Here is a 20,729-nt window from a genome sequence, read left to right as displayed (position 1 = left end):
GGCTCATGCGTCCGAAATAACGTACAAAAGATACGATAGTACCATGAATACCGCAATGCATCATAAAACCGATTGCCGGCACGTGTGAAAGTCACTCACAGTCCGAGGCCACGAACTGGCCGACGGCTGACGAGGCTCCGGCGCTGCTCTCCACGAACATCACCTCCGAGACGATGATGTTGTCCTCGAGCACGGAGCCGCAGCCCATACACACGGCGTCACCGCGAGCCTGGTCCACGTCCACTTCCGTCCCACCGCAATTCTGACACCTCCGCATGGTGGCGGCGTGGCAGTTACCTCAGACGGAGAGAGAAACGGCGACGATGCGGACGATCTGTTTAAACAAAACAAAAAGATTATTATGTTACAATAGATACTTCCGAGTCTAAAATAAACCCAATAAACTCTGTCCCAGTGCACCAAACGTGCATTAGTAGCGGCTGTGGATCAGGTGGTAGAGCGGGTCGTCCACTAATCGTAGGGTCGGAGGTTCGGTTCCCGGCCCACGGGACTCCACATACCGAAGTGTCCTTGGGCGAGACACCGAACCCCAAGTTGCTCCCGATGGCAAGTTAGCGCCTTGCGTGGCAGCTCTGCTACCATTGGTGTGCGAGTGTGTGAATGGCTGAATGAGACACAGTGTAAAGCTCTTTAGATAAAAGCGCTATATAAGTGCAGACCATTTAGCTGATTTGTGCTGCACAACATATTCAACTGTTATATTTACAAAGCCTCATTATGGAAAACAAATTAGGCCTAGATTTGACCCGACGGTGGCGCTAGAGCGTTGGCAGCACTTGACCTGAATTTGGTCGGAATGTTCCTTAGACCCGCCCCAATCAGTGTGCCAAATTTCCCAACTTTTTACCAGACAGTTCTACAGGTTGCCATACACACCCTAGCCAGAAGAGGAAATAAGAAAAGATAGAATGACAGTAGGGCACCATGTGAACCTTTGGTGCTTGGCCCCATAATTGTAATAATAAGAAGGAGAACAAGAAGGAGATTTTTCAGAATGTGAGACATAATCTTACCCACCATGCAGCAAATTCTGTCCTGACACAAAACCAGCCACAGACCCAGTGCAGCAAATCAAATCCCCCTTCACAGTGTTATCAGAACGACAAGCTGCCATGAGCCCTAGTAGGAGTGTCGGAGACGATACTGATCCTCGACAGGACGGTCGGAAAAATCAAGGACGAAAATCAGACCGTCCTAAATCCAACTCACGACTAATATCGCCTAACGTGCTGTTATATGACATTACAAAGTGCCTTCATACAACACAATGTCACACCGTCAGCATACAATAAGCATGCGCTTTTCCACAACACTCAGAAAGGAATAAAACACTCCGTGTCGTGCTGTTACAGGAAAATAATCGGTGACGGGGTGGCGCGATGAACCCGAGGCACTGCGGTTCGTTCCAATTCATCACAACTTTTTAAAGGGCGCCACATGCTTTTTTACTTTTATCCGATTACAGTTACATCTGCGCGTCACTGATCGAGTTAGGTCCGGTTCTCTCTTACGTTAAAGCGGCGGAGAACGGCCGTCCCCTCGCCAGCGTTTCTTTCCTCCTTCTTGTAAAGTTAACAAGACAAATATATATAACTTGTCATGTCAAACCTAATGAAGCACACGTCTAATGTTCTGATGATCCTAATGTGACCTTTAATCCTCAGTGCCAAAGGTCAAACCCTAAGCGTTGCTGAGAGGAACAGCAATGGTATCAATCTGTAAATGGAGCACTGGCCTGTCAGGGCATTAATGATGTGAGGATTAATATTTAATTATATTTAATGGACATTTTCACATTGGTGAACTGGAGCAAATTGGGGGGAGGGGAGAGGGGAGGGGGTGCGTGCAGGCATGCGAGAGTAATTCAGAGGAAAGAAAAATAATTCAGAGGAAAAAGATTTTGAAAGACCTCGACATGTTACCAGTATGAGTCATATTTGAATTATGAATAAACACAGAGCATTATGATATTAACTCATGTCAACTGTACAGGCCGTATTATGACGTGGCAATATAATGCACTGGATTTTAGTCATAATCCATGCTATTTCTCAACAGCACCATCACGTCTGCCACGAGAAAGGGGAGTCTGGTGTATTACCAAGCAGATTAAAGAAGAAGAAGGAGAAGAAGAAGAAGAAACAGTAAATACCTGAAGCAGCTGATGAGCCGGTTCCTTAATGTCCTGCCCTGATTCAGAGGCGCGCGCGTGGCTAACGATTTACTCTCTAACGAAAATAAACTGTCTGTAAGTCAGTTAAATAAAAAATCTATAGACTTCGATGGATATCGTAAATACCCCGCTCACTAACGTCAACTGACAAACCGGATAATAATCATCTCTCCCCTTATTAGAAAGCCATCGCGCTATCAGATCAACAAACAGCACATGTTCAGCAGCAGCGTGCCACGTGGATCATACCACTGTCGCATCTAACGAGGGGGGGTGCAGTCTTTTAAAAGCTTTAAGTAGACCTTTAACGGTCGTTATGGCGTCTCAGTATTAACTAAAGTATTTAACACTATACAAAAGAATGCATGTTAATTCAACTTTACGAATATTCTCGTAACTCTGCTGAGATATACTGAACGTTCAAAGTCCGTCGTACTGACGTGCGACATTGGTACAGCGCCAACCGATTCTTTTCAGTGATTCGATTCACATAGTTCGGTTCAGTAAAACGATTCGAATCGTTTACTCATCGATTCAGGGCTTTTTCTTTTTTTTCCCTCCGTTTCTTTTAACATGCAGTTTAGCATTAAGATTTAGATGCTCAGATCAACATGATCACACATTCAATAAACGTTTAATAAATGTTTTGTGATCAGAATTGCCCCCCAAAAACATGTCATTTCCGAAAAGATTAAAAGATCAAAAATGATATAATGTTCGACAGTAAGTTTAAGATGGGTTTTTAATGCACGAGAAATTACAAACCTAGATCAAATAAGCTAGAAACATTTCTACACTGACTCTATGATGACTAGACAGTCGTGGCGTTGAGTTATGACGTCAATGCTAATTAGGGGTGTGCAATTTGACTCAAATATCATATCACGATACTTGAAGACAATACAAAATATCGGACGTGATATTTAGGTCTGCTTAAAAAATGCCATCAAAACGGTGATACTGAGTTCAGTAAGACTGTCTACAATAACGCCTACAAAAATGAGTTATTAAAAAATTATTATTTAATTGGGTTTTTTTTTTTTTACCATTCAAAACATTTGTGCAATATCATCCTATCAGCTTCTTACAAAGCATTTTATATTATTTATAATTATAATCAGAAAAATACTGGCTATACATCTTTTTTCTCAGGAAAGGGTATTGTTACATAATTTATCACAATATTGATAATATATTGTAATGTTGCCCAGCCTTACTGCTAATATCTATTATAGTATAGTTTATGTAGCCCGATATAGACCCATGTAGTGTTAGAAAAAAAAGTCTATAAAAATGTTGAGAAATGTCAGAAATGTCATTCTTTAATTTGGAACCAACAGTCTGGTTTTTCTTTCAGAGATTTCATCAATAGAAGACTAGTTTAAGTTAAAGCTCGTTTACGGTGGCCGACAACAGGACAGTCCTCGAGGTCGCGAGAGCCCATGGATGTAGTTTCGGTGGTGATATGTAATTACAGCAGGCATTAATCTAGGCCCAATGAATAGGGATGTCTTCCTGATATTAAATGCAGATTATAGGGCTGTGCGTATAAAGACACAAAGTCTGTAATTACAGCTCAGTTAAATATTGACATAAGTCGGAAAGGATTACGGCCAGACTGAGAGATAATTTCAGGCTGGGAGTCTCACACTCATCCATGTTATCCCATACACTGACAAAGCTATTTTTGATTTCCTAAATACAATTTATACACACGGTATGACCATCCCATAAAAACATAAACAAGCAACGTAGAGGTATGTGAAGCAGTCCTGATTAAATATCAGCGTACAGGAAATGCAGGAGAGAGGTACACAAAAGACATTTCTTTTGGTTAAAATTAAAGCATCACATTAGGGCAATGTGTCGGGGTTTTTTTTTTGTTTGTTTGTTTGTTTGTTTGTTTTAAAAATACTTAAGATACCTGAGATTTAACCATACTATATTTCATACAAATATATCCAAGCATATTTAGTTTATCTTATTTTACCCCTACCGGTCATCTCAGGTCGAACCGGAAGTGTGACAGCTTATTGTGAAAAATAGGAGAATTCGGAAAGGATCACCTGAGCACACCGGACACGCAATAATATAAAATAATGACGATTAAATCAATCCATCAATGAGGAAATACATTTATTTTTAAAAAGAAAGAAAGAAAGAAAACAGCAGGGCAGCAGACCAAATCAGTTATCAGCGCACCAGGAATTCTGGCCAGTCCAGGCCTGAAAAGGATGTGATCTGTTCTTTCTCATTCTGGCCACTCATTTCTGAGAAGCAAGGAAATCGCCTCAATCACCAAGATTAACAAGTGATTAAAAAGGCTTAACTCAGCTCACCTAAATAAGTAAGAAACAGTCTACATACCAGTGGTAAAATGTCAGGTTTCTGTGATGTTAAAAAAAAAAAGGGCTGTGCACAGGAGATGTCCAGCCAATCAGAGTAAGTTAGAATGCTTTTGGAAGAAAGTCAAGACTCTCCAAACCGGTTCACTCTTACCCCCCAAAAAATTTAAATATATTTTTCATGTTTTTCCCCCCACTGAAATGATTCTTATTGTGTTTCACTTTAATTAATAGATTCAATTTTTACAATAAAAGTAGAAAAGGATCCGGCGTGATTTATCTTTCTTTAATGTGCTATTTTTTTTACATCACAAAAACCTGCCATTTTAACAGGGGTGTGTAAACTTTTTATATCCACGGTATCTAGGTTTTGGGGGTTTATTTTGAAAGACATAGGAAAGGCATTTGTAAATATCAGAAATCATACTCAATGACCATGTTTATGTGAACATCAGAGCTCTGGGAATGTAAACTGGAAGTAAATTGGCCAAAGCTATTTATATTTTGCCTTAAATGATCCGTGGCTTAAACTGCATTGCATTATTTTTGTTCTAAAAGTGACTTTATGTAAATAACCCCAAATTACAGCTTTACATATTTGCAGTGTATGAAAAGAAAAAAAAATCCTGTTATTAATTCTATTCAAATATGACTAGAAAATTCTTATATGACTGCGCACTTCATGCTGATTCAGTCACACACCTATGAAGCGTTATTTCACTGAATCGGATGTTTATACCAGGGGTTCCCAAACTTTTCCAGGGCAAGGCCCCCGCAAATGGCCCCCCTTTTTGCAAGATGTCTTTAAAACACATTAAAAATACAGACTTCTGAAGATATCCCCCTTTTATTATTATTATTATTATTATTAATTACATCTTACATCTTTACATTACATTAGAAATTGATTGTGTGTGTGTGTGTGTGTGTGTGTGTGTGTGTGTGTGGTTGTCTGAGAGTGAGAATTTATGCCGGCCCCCACTTTGAAAACGACTGCTTTAAAAGATTCACTTCGACCGCGATTCGCTTATTTAAAAAAGAAAAAAGAACCGAATTAAAGAGTCGACTCGTAGGCGAAAAACAACTGATGGCAGTCTCATGGTTTACTTAGTAACAGAAGTCACGCCTTACTTATTTAAACCATGAGTACAGAATGTTGATGTCCAGATGCCGTTAAACCGTGCTGCCACTGAGATGGACTGCTTCATATTCCTCCTGCCTTTTCTCACAACTGTTTGTGCAGGTAATAAAGTTTCTTCATCTTTCTTCAGCTCAACTCGTTTCATACGCACCTGTACTGTACTGTACCGTAATGTACATGCCGGCTGTAGTATATTGCTTATTATGTAGTGTAAAGAAACTACTTAATGCACCAAAGATAAAAATGTTCAACATAATATGAAATGTAAAGGCTTGTACACGTTAGTTAAACTAAATACTTCTAACCATCACTGGAGCTGTGCTGTATGTCCTCGATAACATCTTCAGAAATCTCAAAAATACCTAATGTGAGAAAAAAAAATAAACAAACAATAATAATAATAATAAAAAACGTGCATGCAAAAAATATTACATGCAAAAAAAAAAAAACCCAACCAAACAAGATATCTATCTGCTTAAGACATATTTTTGTACTTTTCTGCAAGCTGAACCTCAAAGCCGCATTTGAATAATAGCAGTGGTTACTTTTTCCAAAGTTAATCTAAATCCAGTTCATTTATATAAATGTATAAAGCATTAAAGTTTCAGACGACAACAAAGCAATAAAAATGGTCATTAAATCTGTTCAACGGGGCTGGCAGCTGAACTTCAGATAAGGAAGTTAGAAAGGAGAACTCCCAGATTATCAGCATGAAACCCCGCTTTCATCAACGCGCACAGTGTTTGTGAAAGGAGGAACACGACTAAACCCACTGAGTAGAACGGCGCTCTGTGTAAAAAGTCATGATATGTTTAGCAAAGTGTAATAATAGCACATGAGAACAGAGCACTAAAAGAGTTCTGAGAGCGGAGGCTGATAGCCTGAGAATTAAACAAACCTTCAGATGGCAAGTTCAGGTTACTGGTTCAAATGGCACACTTTTATAGAACAAGTGGTATCATTACTGTCAGACGGTTCGCCGAAACTCCTTTAACTATGACTAATATCCAAATGTCGTGGCACAAGCACACGTATTAGCTGAGAGCTTGTGCCATTAAAAAGTATAGGTTTTGCTGTTTCTAAAATGTAAATTGTAGTCAGTTACGGGTGTGTTCAGTGTGAGAGGATAACTAGATGGTTACTGAAACCCTTCAGTTAGCTTGATATTTAATCTTTCATATGATGCTTTTCATTTCCATCCACACGTCATTCACTTGGATATCACGTGCAGTGTAAGTTCAGATTGTGAGTCATTACTGTGGATTTTTTAAAACATGTTCAGCGAATGAAAATGTCAGTAAAGGTTAAAAAAAAAACAACCTTTGGTTAAACAAAAAGTACATTCTGGACCTGTTGGACCTGGTCCTATGTCTCCGGCTTCCACTCAAAAAAGGTTGTCTTGTTCTTGGTGGCTGTAGTTCGTAGTCGGGCTGACAAGATGTTTGTTCTAGTCACCGACTGACTTACAGACTGATCTTCATCGCGCAAATCACACGCACGCACTAGGTGGCAGTGTACACTTTCCACTGATAAACTTGAGACTAGCTGGAAACCTGTATTACTAGAAAATTTCTCAAAATTGTGATTTAAAAAAAAAAAAGATCAAATTGTTTGAGTATGGAGACCGCGATCGTGTTGAAGACGGAATTGTTCATCTGTTTGAATGTTGAAGTCGGTGGCTTGCAACTTTACGACATCCACAACCACACATCAGGTTGAATTTTTTTTTGTAAAAACAGCAGGTCTGGAAAGTTCTTGAGGGTGACGAAGCATTAGCGTTAGCTCTCCATGGGACGCTGGATTTTTCCAGCCATTACCGGTGAACCCAGGTCTTTTATTACCATCCAAATTGGCGTGTTCTGGTTGTGGTTTTATTATCATCATTGTTCATTTGTTTTGCTCCGTCTCTAAGAAACGATCTTTCTTTTTTGGGTTGGAAACCATATATTGTGGGCTGCTTTGTAAAAATTTCCAAAGCCAACATGATGAAAATGAACTGATGCTATGAGGGATCATGTAGTTTCCTTTTAAATAAAGTGTTACCAGTTTTTCTGACAGCTCCAGGTGTGCGTGTTGTCGGCGTTTCTCAGTATGGCTGAACCCATAGAAGAAGCTGGGTTTGCGCTCGATGCTAGGCGCTGTTAGAGTGTAATTATAGCCGCGTTGAGCCTTTTTTTTGGTAATTAATCGACACGTCTGAGGTAAATGTTTATATTCTCGATTCGGTTATGTCTTTTGTACGCAGTTATTGTGTCTTTAAACTGTTTAAAATTCGACCCCAATAGCTTCAGTCATTAGCTTTCCTCATGCTTGTTGTCTAGATCTTTCTGGTCTCCTAGCAACAGTGTTCTCATGAGTTTAACCACCTGAATGTGGTGTTGATTGTGTTCAAATTTACAGTTTACAGCCTTCAGAAGCAGTTTTTTTTTGCCACGCTGGCTATCCGGATTAGCCTAAAATGTTCTGACTGCCTGTGCGTTTCTTTTAAAAACAGCAGGTCTGGAATGTTCTTGAGGGTAGAATTCCAGTGCTGGGTCTTTTCCATCCATTACAGATGATCTCAGTTATGTTATTGTTATCTAAATCAATCACAGCTTTTTGTTTTTCTACAAGCGCAATAATGTGGATGTGGAAACCTCTTCTAGATGGTGCAGCTAGCTCTCCCTACACAAAAGGCACAATGTGCTCGATATTAATCATTTCCAAAGCCAAAGTATTGAAAAAGAACACACTTTGGATTTGTGTGAGCAGTGGATCAGCGTGACACCACAACCAGAGATATTTTACCCTCGTTTCTCTTCTTTATTTTGCCTTCAAGTAATAAAATGGCATTCACAACGTAGTAAAGACCTCATTATCCGTTTCTACGCTTCACCTTTTCTAAATAACAAAACCGGTCTGTGGCTGCTACTAAAATGAGCGACTCTGGGATCGATAAATTAGCAACAAGCCTACACGCAAGCACGCTCTAGTTAACAGTGGGCTAGCTAACTTTCTTTTTAACCTTCAACGGCTCGAGAGCCGTGATTTGTAAGGGATGTTACGGGGGCAACAAAAGATGTTAACTCATCTGGGAAGCAGGTTGCTCAGAGCAAAGGCCTGTTTGATCCTCATGGTTGAATTACCTCATACTGTAACCTACTACCCACAATGTTTGTTGGACGTGGGACAGATGGGTTCTAGAGAGCTTTCGAATGGACACAATTTGGAGTCAGATTTCCTGGAAATTCGAAACAGTACAATTATAATACGAACAGCTACAAAATATATTTTTGTCATCTGTTATATATGCGAACTTATTTGAATCGGCGATGCCAAGAGACTCGTGCAAAAAAGCTCTAATAAATAAATAAATAAACAAACAATTGTGATTTCATAAGGCTTTAAGTCCAGAGTCTGCCCCCAACGACTCACCAGAATCTGTGTTTCTGTCCGTTCAGTCCAGCCCAACGCTTCTATTATGCTCACAATTCAATCAACGTGTGGTTTGTGCGCTGTTGTTCTTTTCTTTTCGTGTTTATTATACTGTGTCACCGCAAATTATTGTTTACTTGCTCTCCTGTTGGGTCTTTATTTCCTAATGACATGGTTTACTGTGGTTTTTTTTCTTTTATCCTTGTTTTATTCTTCCAGAAAGCCCTGTGTTTATCTTGGTGTTCTTGGGTATTCAGTGTTTCTATAACGCCTGCAGGTGTAGTCTCGACTAAACCCTGCGAGTACGTAATTTTGTCCTGCATCTGCTCCTGCACAGGCTTGTTCCAGTCTGCTCCTCAAATATGTTTTTATGTTTTTAAATGGATGTCTTTTATCCTTTTTGTGAAAATGTTGCATGGTTCAGTAGTTTCGAGGACTCCATCACTCTGCGATGTCACGTCAATGTTTGGAAACGAAACACTGATATTACCGGAACAAAACACTCTGAAGCGAAGTGATTTCCTACAACAGCATGTTGTACTCCTTTTACAAACCTGTAATTCTTTTAATTTATGTAGAATGACGCGGCGTTCTTTTTTTAACCCGTTCACGGTTACTTTTGCTGTCGTGGAACATCCGCAGAACTAACGACTTCCAGGTTATACCAAATAAAACGCTCGCTGACGCTTTAGCAGCGAGAAGACTGACCTTCATTTCCGCTCCTTCGATTAAGGGAAAAGCCTGAGTGAAAAATGATATTTAGACTGGCAGGACGTTTGAGCGTATGAAGTTTGCCCTTTTGGTGTGTCTGCACGTCTAAATCGTCAAGCATTTATACGCAAAACTTCATCAGACGAACAGCTAAATAAGCAGCTTGGGTTTAAAGAAAAAAAAGAATCAATACCCACATCAAATCTGAACTATTGTCATTGAAATGTTCCTCCTTTGAATTTTGGGCCATGCCACATCCCTTTGGCGCACCCGTTCCAGTTCTAGCACTGATTTAACTATGAAAAGACTCTTTTCACGAGAAAACTTTTTTTGTTCTCAGTCAGGAAAGAAGAATAGTTCCTGAATAACGATGACTTCCCAAAAAAAAAACCCAGACAAATGCTTTCTGTGGCTTCCAAGCCTGTAAAACTCGTGTTTTGCCAAGTAGGACAGAAGCACCTGCAGACTAAATGAACAAGTGGAAAGCAAGCGTCCCTTGACTTTTGTGTAGTGAAGTCAGGACCCAAGTGCGTATACTCGGAAGGACGCCGTCGACAAACGGAGATCCGCTTTCAGAAACGATAGCACAAGCAGCAGTTCCTGGAAATAACAGACAAAGAAATAAGGCTCTGGAATGCGCGCGACTTCGCAAAAGAAGAACGGACACGACGGGGCGTAAATAAGAAGATGACACACAGAACAGGTGAACACATCGGAGTAGCAAAACAGAGGCAGGGAATGGACTGGAATCAAAATAAATGCACATGGCAAAACATAAACAGAAGCACGTGGACAGCAAGGAACAAACGCAAGCAGTGACGTAAGCCTTTCACGGGCAATTTGTGACAAGTATGACAACATTTGGGCTGTTTCAAACTACAGGTATGAAATACAAAATCGGAGTCTTTTAATGTGATTCACAGCAGCCTGAAAGTCCCTTTAAATTTGAATTCAACCGAAAGGCAGGAGTAACAATTATCATAAGGTCCTTCCTCCGTTTAAAAAAAGACAAAAGCATTATTTGATTAAAGAGCCTCAAAATGACATGTCTCAGTCTGAACTAGTCCCGTTAAACACATCCGTTCAACCAGCCAGGTTTGAGTAGGTTCAGGTCCTTGAATAGAAGTTTTGTTCAGATCCCTTGGAACTATAGGGAAATATCTGAGGATGAATAAAACCTGATGGCGGTTCCCATCATGCACCAGTCCGCCACCCATCACGGCATTGTAAAGCTCGAAATGAAATACTTGAATGGGCTGAAAGGTTTTCTGCGGCTGTGTTCAAGTAGGACAAGTCCACGTGATCCGGGCTTCTATGCAAGGGTCGAGCGTGTCGTTTCTTGTTCACTGAAAAAAAGCAGTAATAATAAGAGAAAAGCATGCCCTAAAGGTATTCATCGCTTCGTTTACTTTCATTTCAGCTCATAACTCTTTAAGGAAATCACAACCCCGAGTCCAAAGAAGTTGGGACGCTCTGTGAAATGTAAATAAAAGCACGAAGCACAAACCCGTATGTTATTCGCAACGGAACATGGACAACATATCGAATGTTTAAACTGAGGAAATGTACCGTTTCGAGGAGAAAAAAAAAATAGGGTCATTTTGAACTTGATGGCCGGGACACAGGTTGGGACGGGGGCAACAAAAGGCTGGAAAAGTAAGTGTTAGTAAAAAGAAACAGCTGGAGGAACATTTTGCGACTGATTAGGGCGATTGGGAACAGGTCAGTAAGATGATTGGGTATAAAAAGAGTATCTGGGAAGTAAAGATGGGATGGGATCTGGATGGAAGCGTATGTTGTTCTAAAACCTGTATAAACCTTTGAGCATTGATGTCGCCTTTCCAGATGTGCAAGCTGCCCATTCCATAGGCACTAATGCACCCGCATACCACCAGAGATGCGGGCTTTTAAACTGAGTGCTAATAAAAAGCTAGGTGGTCCCTCTCCTTTTAAGGCCTCTTTAGTGTAGATGACGTGGCATCTGTGGTTTCCAAAAATAATTTCATATATGGGTTCATCTGACCACAGAACATTTTTTCAGTTCGCCTGTTTATTTTAAATAAGCTTTGGCCCAGAGAAGACGGCGGCGTTTCTGGATATTCTGCATATTCACATATGGCTTCTTGTTTCCATGATGGAGCTTTAACCAGCGGTTGTGGGTGTCACTGTGTTCACAGACAGTGAGTTCTCGAGCTGTTTCTGAGCCCATGCAGTGATTTCCATTACAGAATCACGCCTGTTTTTAATGCCGCCTGAGGGCCCGGAGATCACGGGCATGCAGTATTGATTCACACCCTCGTACCTTACGCACGAGATTTCTCCAGATTCTCTGAATCTTTTGATGACGACATGTCCTGTAGATGATGAGCTATTCACAGTCTTCACAATTTTTATTTTCATTGAGGAACATTATTCTAAAACTGTTCGACTGATCGTAGACGCAGTTTTTCGCAGATTGGTGAACCTCTGCCCATCTTCACTTCCGAAAGACTCCGCCTCTCTAAGATCCCCTTTTTTTATACCCGATCGCCTTACTGATCCGTTCCCAATTAACCTCCAACTGTTTCTTTTTGCTAACACTTACTTTCCAAGTAATTGCTATTGTGAATATCATGGGGTGGGGGTGGGGGGGGTGGGGGTTATGAGATGTGCAAATCATTGCATTCTGTTTTTATTCACATTTAACATGGACAACATTAGCTTTACGAATTATATATACAAGAGGGACAGCAAAAGCAAGAACAAAATGGGGCCTTAAATGGAAACTTGAGGGACACCATGTAATACTTTTCAGGCGTTTACTGTACATTAATGCTAACTCCAAATAATCTAAGGCTTTTTTTTCCCCTTTTTTTTTGTTTTTTTTAAATTGTTGCTATTTAACAAAGACAAACATATAAGCATTAAGACGGTGAGGTTTTCGGTAAGTCCTTTAAGGAGACGTTTATTTAATTCATCCTTTTTTGGAAGGGGTCTCTCTCGCTTCGGAACGGTCATGGAGTTGTTTTATTTTTTGTCTTATTAACTTCACGAGAAAATAAAGAGCGGCTGTTTATAGCTGCGGTGGTTCAGAAGAGTTAAACAGGTGTTTTCGTCCACTTCAGCGTGGTAACAGTATCTCCGCTTAATCACACCACGTCATACGTCGAGGATTATTTTCCTGTAACCGCACACGCCGACTGTTTTATTCCTTACATCGGGTACATGCGGCGAGCGTTGCTCCCAGGTGTATGTGTGTGTGCAGGAAAATGGAGAAATGGAGTTAATAAGCGTGTACGTGTTTATACTGTATCTCTGCAGGCTTTACAGTGAGCAAACCCGTGGGTCGCGTGGTCGCGGTCCGAGGTCAGCCGGTCTTCCTGGACTGTGAGTTCACCCCTGACCCCACCTCTGACCTTTCGTCTTTGGTTGTCACATGGCAGCGGGTGGAGGATTCCCGCGTCATCCACAGCTTCTATTACCAACGGAATCAGCTGGACTTGCAGAGCCCGGATTACCGTAACCGCACGTCGATGCTCGTGTCCGAGCTGAGGAAAGGCAACGCGACGCTCAGGATCGAGCCGGTGGGGCCGAGAGACGTGGGCGGGTACCTGTGCACGGCGAGCAACGCCAAGGGCACGGATGCGGCCCAGGTGTGGCTGGAATACGGAGGTATGAAGATACGAGTAATGCTCAGTCAATAAGAATATCCTGCCTTCTAACAGAGAGCATTATGAGTAAATTCTAAGTAGCAGACTCAGACGTCTGGCTCCTGCTCAAGTCACTTCTCAATCTCTCTCTCTCTTTTTTTATTTATACAAAGTCTAGAAATCATGCTGAGGAAGGTGGGAAAAGTTTAGATCCCCCGTCCGCCCGACATGGTTCTCGTACGTAATGCGCAATATTAGCGCCCCCCTTTTCCTCAGATGTATCACGTCCCTCCACCGTGACGTGTTCATCTTCTCAGTGTCTGCACGATGAACCTGAGGAATCTGCACCAGCTATCAGTTTAGTGCTGAGTGTGCAGGCTTACGCCAACAGTCTGCTATGACTAACAGATGTCCTTTCTAAGACTGTTTGTAAGAGATTTCCGTAAGTCAGAACAGTAACATCTTAACAAACACTTTCTAGAGTAAACGCGGAAATGTGGTTGTGGTTGTGGACGGGTGACTACTTCAGATCGTCATACAGTGGGATCTGCCTGCTCATTTTATTTTGCGTTGCACTACGAGCGATGCGGAAAGCAAGCCAGCATAACGTTGTGTCTTGTTTAGCTCTGCCACAACCATTAAGAAACACCTCTGCTTATTATATTCAGGAATGTGTTTATTTTTAGCTTTTTGTAAACTGAAATTCATCTGATTAAGATGCTGACTATCAGATAATGTAGTTGCTTATTCATATCTCTGTGAAACCTGTTTCACATCGTTTGTGTGTGCGTGTGTGTGTGTGTGTGTGTGTTTATGCTAGCCTTCTACACAGAACCGAGGCTGAGCGTTAAGACGAACTGCTCCACCGTCACGCTGCTTTACGAGGCGGAGGGTTTCCCAAAGCCGGAGGTCGGATGGTTCGGGGAAGACGGAGCGGTCCTGAGTCACCACACCGAGCTCAGCGTCGACGCAGACGGGGCAGGTCGACCCGTGGGACTGTATTATCTAAAGAGCAGCCACGTGTCACAGAGTTCTTCCCTGAACGTCACCTTCACACTAAAGAACCAGCTCCTCGATCAGAATCTGTTCAAACCTGTCAGCATCACATATGGTAATTTATTCCTAAAACAAAGAGCGTAGCGCTAACCTCGTGCGTGTGTGTGCGCGGTCCGGAGAACGCCCTGGGCGCAAAAGGTGCGATCGAGGGTTTCCGCGAAGGGTGCTAGTAGATTCCTAACGGGGTTGACGTTAAACGCTATTTTGTAGGGATCTACATGGAGCATGTAAGGCTTTCCCCAAAGGGACAAATCTATAAACCAAATCACATTACAAGCTTCTTACAAAACATTCATAATGACCGCTGACTCATATCAGGCTTTAATGGAAAAAAAACTCCACAGAAACTGCTGCTTTTGCACGGAGAAACCACAGAGCTGAGCCGAAGACTCTGTCGGTTGTTCCGTCTGTCACGTTGTTTTCGTCAGACATCATTGAGCACTACGACCGCTTAGTTAATTGGTAGCTGTGATCGTTAGGTGAGGCCCGTTGCCTAGGTGATTCCAAAAGGCATTATCTGGCTGCATCTCGCAATAGTCTCTGCGCTATGAGGCGTTTTTCGCAAGATGTTTCTCAAGAGCTCTGAATCACAGAGATGGAATCCCAACTCACGGGGTTCTTTTGGACATCACGTCCTCCGCGATGCCAAGTGAGAACAAGAGACAGCGGCGTGTTTCTAATTTAATAGTGATTTTTCTTTCCTCAAAACGCATGTTTTCCTGGGTTTTTTTTCCTCCTTCCAGGACTACTAAGGCTGAACTACGACAGCCTGCGCCCTACACGCACTTTAAAATAAAAAAGTGCCAAGTGGGTCCTTCCTCATGGGCATTTTCATAGGAGTATTTGTCTACCTTTAGAAGAAAAAAACAGACAGACGTCTGTTTTTTCCCCCCTCCCTTCTCTGTTGATATTGCGCAAATGCTCTGAGGATGGAGGTAGGACGTTAGAGTTCCTGGTTGGCATGAACGTGCTTAAAAGTGATTCAAGGCACGAGGTAAAAAGAAATGAAAGTACATTCCAGTACCTGTTATAACAGGACTCTTAATCGCAGCATGATAACTGCAGCATAGCGTAAACCGGAGCAGAACGCACTCACCCCTATCAGTCAGGGCAGTTAGGTTCTTCTGGATGTTCTTGCACACGTCGCTCTCAGTTGTCGGGACAATTTAAAGAAAATACAGCAGGTGAATTTCCTAAAGGATAAAACAGTCCTGCATAGTTAGCTAACGTTATGCTAGCGGTCAGTTTCATAACTCTTATCAAGAGTTATAAGGCACTCAGTGGCTTGAAATATGTGTTTTATGTGTTATATATTACCTGTAATCAGAACCTGTCACCTTGTAGGACTTCCTGTCCAGTAATCCACTAAGGTCAGCTCCTAATGCCGCAGCGGATGTCATGGAGAGAACGGGTTCAGCATGGCAGGCTTGGCGAGCTCAGAATATGGTCGAGGAAAGCACATCTGAAAGATCGAGCGTTTCCCACTGACTGGAAATGAAGCATAATTAAACCCTTGATTACTTCCAAAGTCAAACGTAAATACTTCCAGGCATCTGTACAAGACCCAGGGTGCTAATGAGCTAGCATGTTAAGTAGCTAACAATCGATAATTCACCTTTCACCTACAGATTTATTTATTTAACTAATTTGAACAGAATGTCGAGGTTTCTCCAACTGACACTGTTTACATTGATTTGCAATCCATCCATCCATCTTCTACCGCTTACTCCTTCTTCAGGGTCGCGGGGAACCTGGAGTCTATCCCAGGGAGCATGGGGCACACGGCGGGGTACATCCTGGACAGGGTGCCAGTCCATCACAGGGCACAATCACATACACACTCACACACCCGTTCATACACTACGGACACTTTAGACACGCCAATCAGCCTACCGTGCGTGTCTTTGGACTGGGGGAGGAAACCGGAGTACCCGGAGGAAACCCCCGCAGCACGGGGAGAACGCGCAAACTCCACACACACACACAGGGCCACGGTGGGAATCGAACCCCCGACCCTGGAGGTGTGAGGCGAACACGCTTTTCACACTCACGGTATTAACCGTTAAAATGGCAACTGGGAATCAATCGAGGCGGAAGTGGTGAAGGGTGAAGTGTGTGAGAGTGTTAATGATTAATTTCACGTGGTAACTTAGACACCCGTGGGATACCTCAGGCAAACAAATCTTTCTATGACACGGTGTGGGTGTGTATATTAGTGCAATATTGTGTGTGTGTGTGTGTGTGTGAGTGTGTGTTATCTATTACAAATAGTACAGCAGGAATAAATTTCACAATTTCAGAGATTCACAGGAATTGAGTGTATCATGTATAATAGTATCTTATCTACTGCAATAGATTCATTCCCCAATAAAGGGGAATTAGCAGGGCTTAGAGAAATCATTTACAGACAAAGATAGACAATTTGATTAGCTGATGAGTTTCATAATGAATAAAATATTACAGTAATGTTGAGGATTAAAACTTGTAAATATACACCATCATTATAAAGAACATGGATCCCCCCCCCCCCCTTACTTTTTTCCAGGATGCAGGCCCTAGCCTCTGACCTCTAACTGTCATCATCTGTTACTCGACAAATGACAGCAGCCGTGTACAGCGGTGTATGTAATCCTTAACCAAATACTTTTGTTTTGTTTTGTTTTATTTGCTGGTGTTAGGAACGGGCCTGGGCTCAGACTGTGGTCAGAGCATTTAGCTGACAGATGGTGTGGGTCTTTTAAACATTTCAAAGTGTTGACTTTGCAGAGCACCCACAACCCTTCATAGGACGGACGGGTGGGTGGACGGATGAATGGACGGACGGACGGGTGGATGGACGGAAAATAAACTACAAAAAACTAAAATTACTACAATGAATCATAATAGAGGTCTTTACATGGTATTCAGAACGGGGGGTGCAAACTTTTACTCATTTTTTTCGTCTTTTATTATCTTAATATCTATATCCTGACATGCACCTTTTGACCATTTTTCTTACTTGTGATAAAGCATGAAGCCTAATACACATTTAAAAGTTCCTTCCAAGTGTAGTCCGAGTTGCTTTTGTAAACTCACTCGTGATTTTTATTTTTTTAAACGGAGGGTATTTGGTTTCGTGTGTACGCCATTTAATAAGCGTATTGGATTAAAGCCCGAGAAAAACCACCAGGGTCCTCACACTGATACAACATGACCCAGCAGGCAGAATAAATCAGAGCATGGGAACAGAATGTTAAGACAGAAGGGATAAATGTCATTTTAGAATATCGTAAACCCAATAGTGTCCTTCCAGTCATTCACCATCAGGATGGGTGTGCCTCAGCACTACACCACGATGGGTGGTGTACTGTTTCCTTCTGCTGTACTATTTGTAATAGATCACACACACACAAAACATTGCACTAATATACACACAAGTTTGGTTCTAGCACCCTAAGTACGATGTTCTAAAAAGATCTGCTGTAACTAACGTTAGGAGAAAGACAGTTATACCTCCAGGACGTCTATTTAAAGCACACACACACACGTACGTGTCCTGCGGGTCTGCTGTTCAGGATATAAGGTGTGGTCCTGCATAAGTGTACAGTGGGATTTTTCCCATGAGCAGCGAGTGTGCTGGACATTCCTGCACGTTTCTATTGGACTGAAGCTCCATTGTAAAACCACCAGGGTCCTCACACTGATACCACATGACCCAGCAGGCAGAATAAATCAGAGCATGGGAACAGAATGTTAAGACAGAAGGGATAAATGTCATTTTAGAATATCGTAAACCCAATAGTGTCCTTCCAGTCATTCACCATCAGGATGGGTGTGCCTCAGCACTACACCACAGATGGGATGGCAGTCTATTACGGCACACCATGAATCAACTGCGCTTTAAGCTGGCTCAGCTAGCTAGCACATGACTAAATTGGCTACTGTTGAGAAAGTGCCATGTTGCGTAGTCCTGCTGTTTGCACAATGCTAAACAATGCCTTTCTTGCTTGTTAGCCTCATAAGACGTGAGCTTCAGACGTCAGACATTAGCCGAGGGATTATATTTGGTCTGTTTGAATTCAATACAGCTTAAGCGCCCTTACAGAAAACAAACAAACAACAATAAAAACTCTACAGGAATCCTACAGGACACGCTGAGAAAGCGTGAGGAAAATCCTGGTGGTTTTACAATGGAGCTTCAGTCCAATAGAAACATGCAGGAATGTCCAGCACACTCGCTGCTCATGGGAAAAATCCCACTGTACACTTAATCTCTTATGCAGGACAACACCTTATATCCTGAACAACAGACCTGCAGGACACGTGTGTGTGTGTGTGTGTGTGTGTGTGTGTGTTTTAAACAGACGTCCTAGAGGTATAACTGTCTTTCTCCTAACGTTAGTTACAGCAGATATTTTTAGAACATTGTACTTATGGTGCTAGAACCAAACTTTCTTAAATCCTGTGAAATATATATCGAAAAACTACATCGCAGAACCAGCTGGAACTCCCTGTACAGTACGTTCAGCTTCATCACACAGATCATCTATATTTCACGGAGCGTTCCTGTATATCGCTGCAGATTTCTCTGTATTGCAGGTAAACGTTGATGTAAATATATAATTATATGCACTGCTAAGTTTAATTCCTGGCTAAATGTAGATACAGTTAGAGAGAAATAATCGACCTTGAGCGGTAATAAACATATTTGTGATAATAGTCTAATAATAATAATAATAATAATAACAACAACAACAACAACAACAACAACCACCACAATGATTGAACTTTTCAGCCGTTTAGTTTTGTTCGCTGTGAACTAACACACATTTTAACGTCACCTCAAGGGGTGTGCAAACTTATGGACTTCACTGTAGTATTATATTTTACCTAGCTCGTCTGTGTCGTGTTTACGCTATTTTACTGTATGATGGAAACTAAACTATTCTACGCGAATGGATCCGCATTGTGGTATTTACTGCTCGGCTAAAAATGTTGTTGTTGTTTTTTTTTGGTTTTGTATCTTTAAATCCAGTTTCGGATGAGATCGGATACGGACGAGATTAGAAATGCCGCATCCGAGCTTCGGGTGTGGCTGGCTTTTCTTTTTACCAAACAGAAAAACCAGTTTTTACGCTCGTTTATTTCTAAATGAAGTAGATGTCATTTGAGACATCATGCTGGATAAAGACACTGTGTGGGTGGTTGTGCTTCCCAGCAGTCCACTTGCACGTACTATCATCACTGCAACCCTGTTCAGCGTTTAACAGAATCCTATCAGATGCCCCTCCAAGACAACTCGAAAATCTACAAGTCTGACCATGTGAGGAATCTTTGGTTTCCTTTTCTTAGCTCCTGGCAGCAGTCCTAACCCTAATCCTGGATGAGCTTCACACTTTTGAGAAATCACATGAACTTGTTTTCCTGTTCAGTGTCACGTTGCATTGTTCACCGTTCAGGGATCCTACATCGAGGGCAGGAGCGGAATATTTTCGTAGAGACAGCTCAGTATTTCAGTAACGGGAGGAGTGGTGGTTTGGCAGTTAAGGCTGTGGGTTACAGCTGCCAAGCTTCCACTGTTGGTCCCTTGAGCGAGGCCCTTAACCCTCTCTGCTCCAGGGAGCGCTGTATCATGACTGACCCTGCGCTCTGACCCCAACTTCCAGAATTGCTGGGGTATGCGAAGAAAAGAATTTCACTGTGCTGTAATGTAAACGTGATTAATAAAGACTCATTATTATTTGGGTCAGATTTGTCGAATCCATACTGCTTTTTGGGTTTCTTCCCAGTAACTCTCGAGTAATCCGTTGATTGCACCACGACTATCGCAACCTGCACTTATGGTGGAGTTTAAACCTGCCACTTTACAAACTTAAGCAGGAGATTTTGGAAAAAGTCTTTCAGCAGCCACGCAAGAAAAGTGCTTGTGAGACTGTGGAAGGTGAAACGTCCTTTTGGGAAATGTTGTGTACTCTCTGTCTGTCTGTCTGTCTGTTTATCTCTCTCAACTTTAATTTTATTGTCCCTCTAGGAGAAACTATATTTGCAGCAGGTATGTGCCATAAGCACATCGTTACAACGTTTTAGCGTTAATAAAAGCAAATAGAGTGGAAATACAAAGACGTAACAATACGTACGATACAAATATAACACTGCGAGTTACATCAGACAAGCTCGCCAACTTAACACGCATAAATGATCTGTCTCCAGAGCGAGTAGAATTCAACATCCCGGTCTCTACAGCCACAAAGCAGTTTTTG

At 41.8% G+C, this 20,729-nt stretch overlaps 2 protein-coding genes and 1 long non-coding RNA gene across 5 annotated transcripts in view; 1 reads left to right on the top strand and 2 right to left on the bottom strand.

Annotated features, from left to right (window-relative positions):
- Window positions 1-2,651, bottom strand: part of brf1a (BRF1 RNA polymerase III transcription initiation factor subunit a) — a 39,209-nt gene extending 36,558 nt beyond the window's left edge. Inside the window, exons 1-2 of one of the 2 annotated variants that reach the window (XM_053679361.1) lie at window positions 2,174-2,651; window positions 100-334 (exon numbers count right to left, since the gene is read on the bottom strand). In XM_053679361.1, the coding sequence (XP_053535336.1) occupies window positions 100-277 (178 nt within the window). In that variant the 5' untranslated portion in view covers window positions 278-334; window positions 2,174-2,651. The remainder of the gene's footprint in view (window positions 1-99; window positions 335-2,173) is intronic. The other variant, XM_017463492.3, reaches the window with a different exon arrangement.
- Window positions 2,652-5,604: 2,953 nt separating this feature from the next.
- The window catches only part of LOC108262985 (CD276 antigen), an 18,287-nt gene continuing 3,162 nt past the window's right edge, over window positions 5,605-20,729 (top strand). Inside the window, exons 1-4 of one of the 2 annotated variants that reach the window (XM_047154447.2) lie at window positions 5,605-5,782; window positions 13,106-13,456; window positions 14,255-14,545; window positions 15,835-17,574. In XM_047154447.2, coding sequence (XP_047010403.1) covers window positions 5,707-5,782; window positions 13,106-13,456; window positions 14,255-14,545; window positions 15,835-15,851 — 735 coding nt within the window. In that variant the 5' untranslated portion in view covers window positions 5,605-5,706 and the 3' untranslated portion in view covers window positions 15,852-17,574. Of the gene's footprint in view, window positions 5,783-13,105; window positions 13,457-14,254; window positions 14,546-15,834; window positions 17,575-20,729 lie in introns of those variants that run through there. The other variant, XM_017463343.3, reaches the window with a different exon arrangement.
- Window positions 15,506-20,729, bottom strand: part of LOC124627738 (uncharacterized) — a 9,807-nt gene continuing 4,583 nt past the window's right edge. Inside the window, exons 2-3 of the long non-coding RNA XR_006982287.2 lie at window positions 15,808-15,978; window positions 15,506-15,683 (exon numbers count right to left, since the gene is read on the bottom strand). This is a non-coding gene — a long non-coding RNA (uncharacterized LOC124627738). The remainder of the gene's footprint in view (window positions 15,684-15,807; window positions 15,979-20,729) is intronic.

Source organism: Ictalurus punctatus, chromosome 3 (genome assembly GCF_001660625.3).
Source record: "Ictalurus punctatus breed USDA103 chromosome 3, Coco_2.0, whole genome shotgun sequence".
NCBI classification, from domain to species: domain Eukaryota; kingdom Metazoa; phylum Chordata; class Actinopteri; order Siluriformes; family Ictaluridae; genus Ictalurus; species Ictalurus punctatus.
This window is presented reverse-complemented; position numbering and strand designations above follow the sequence as displayed.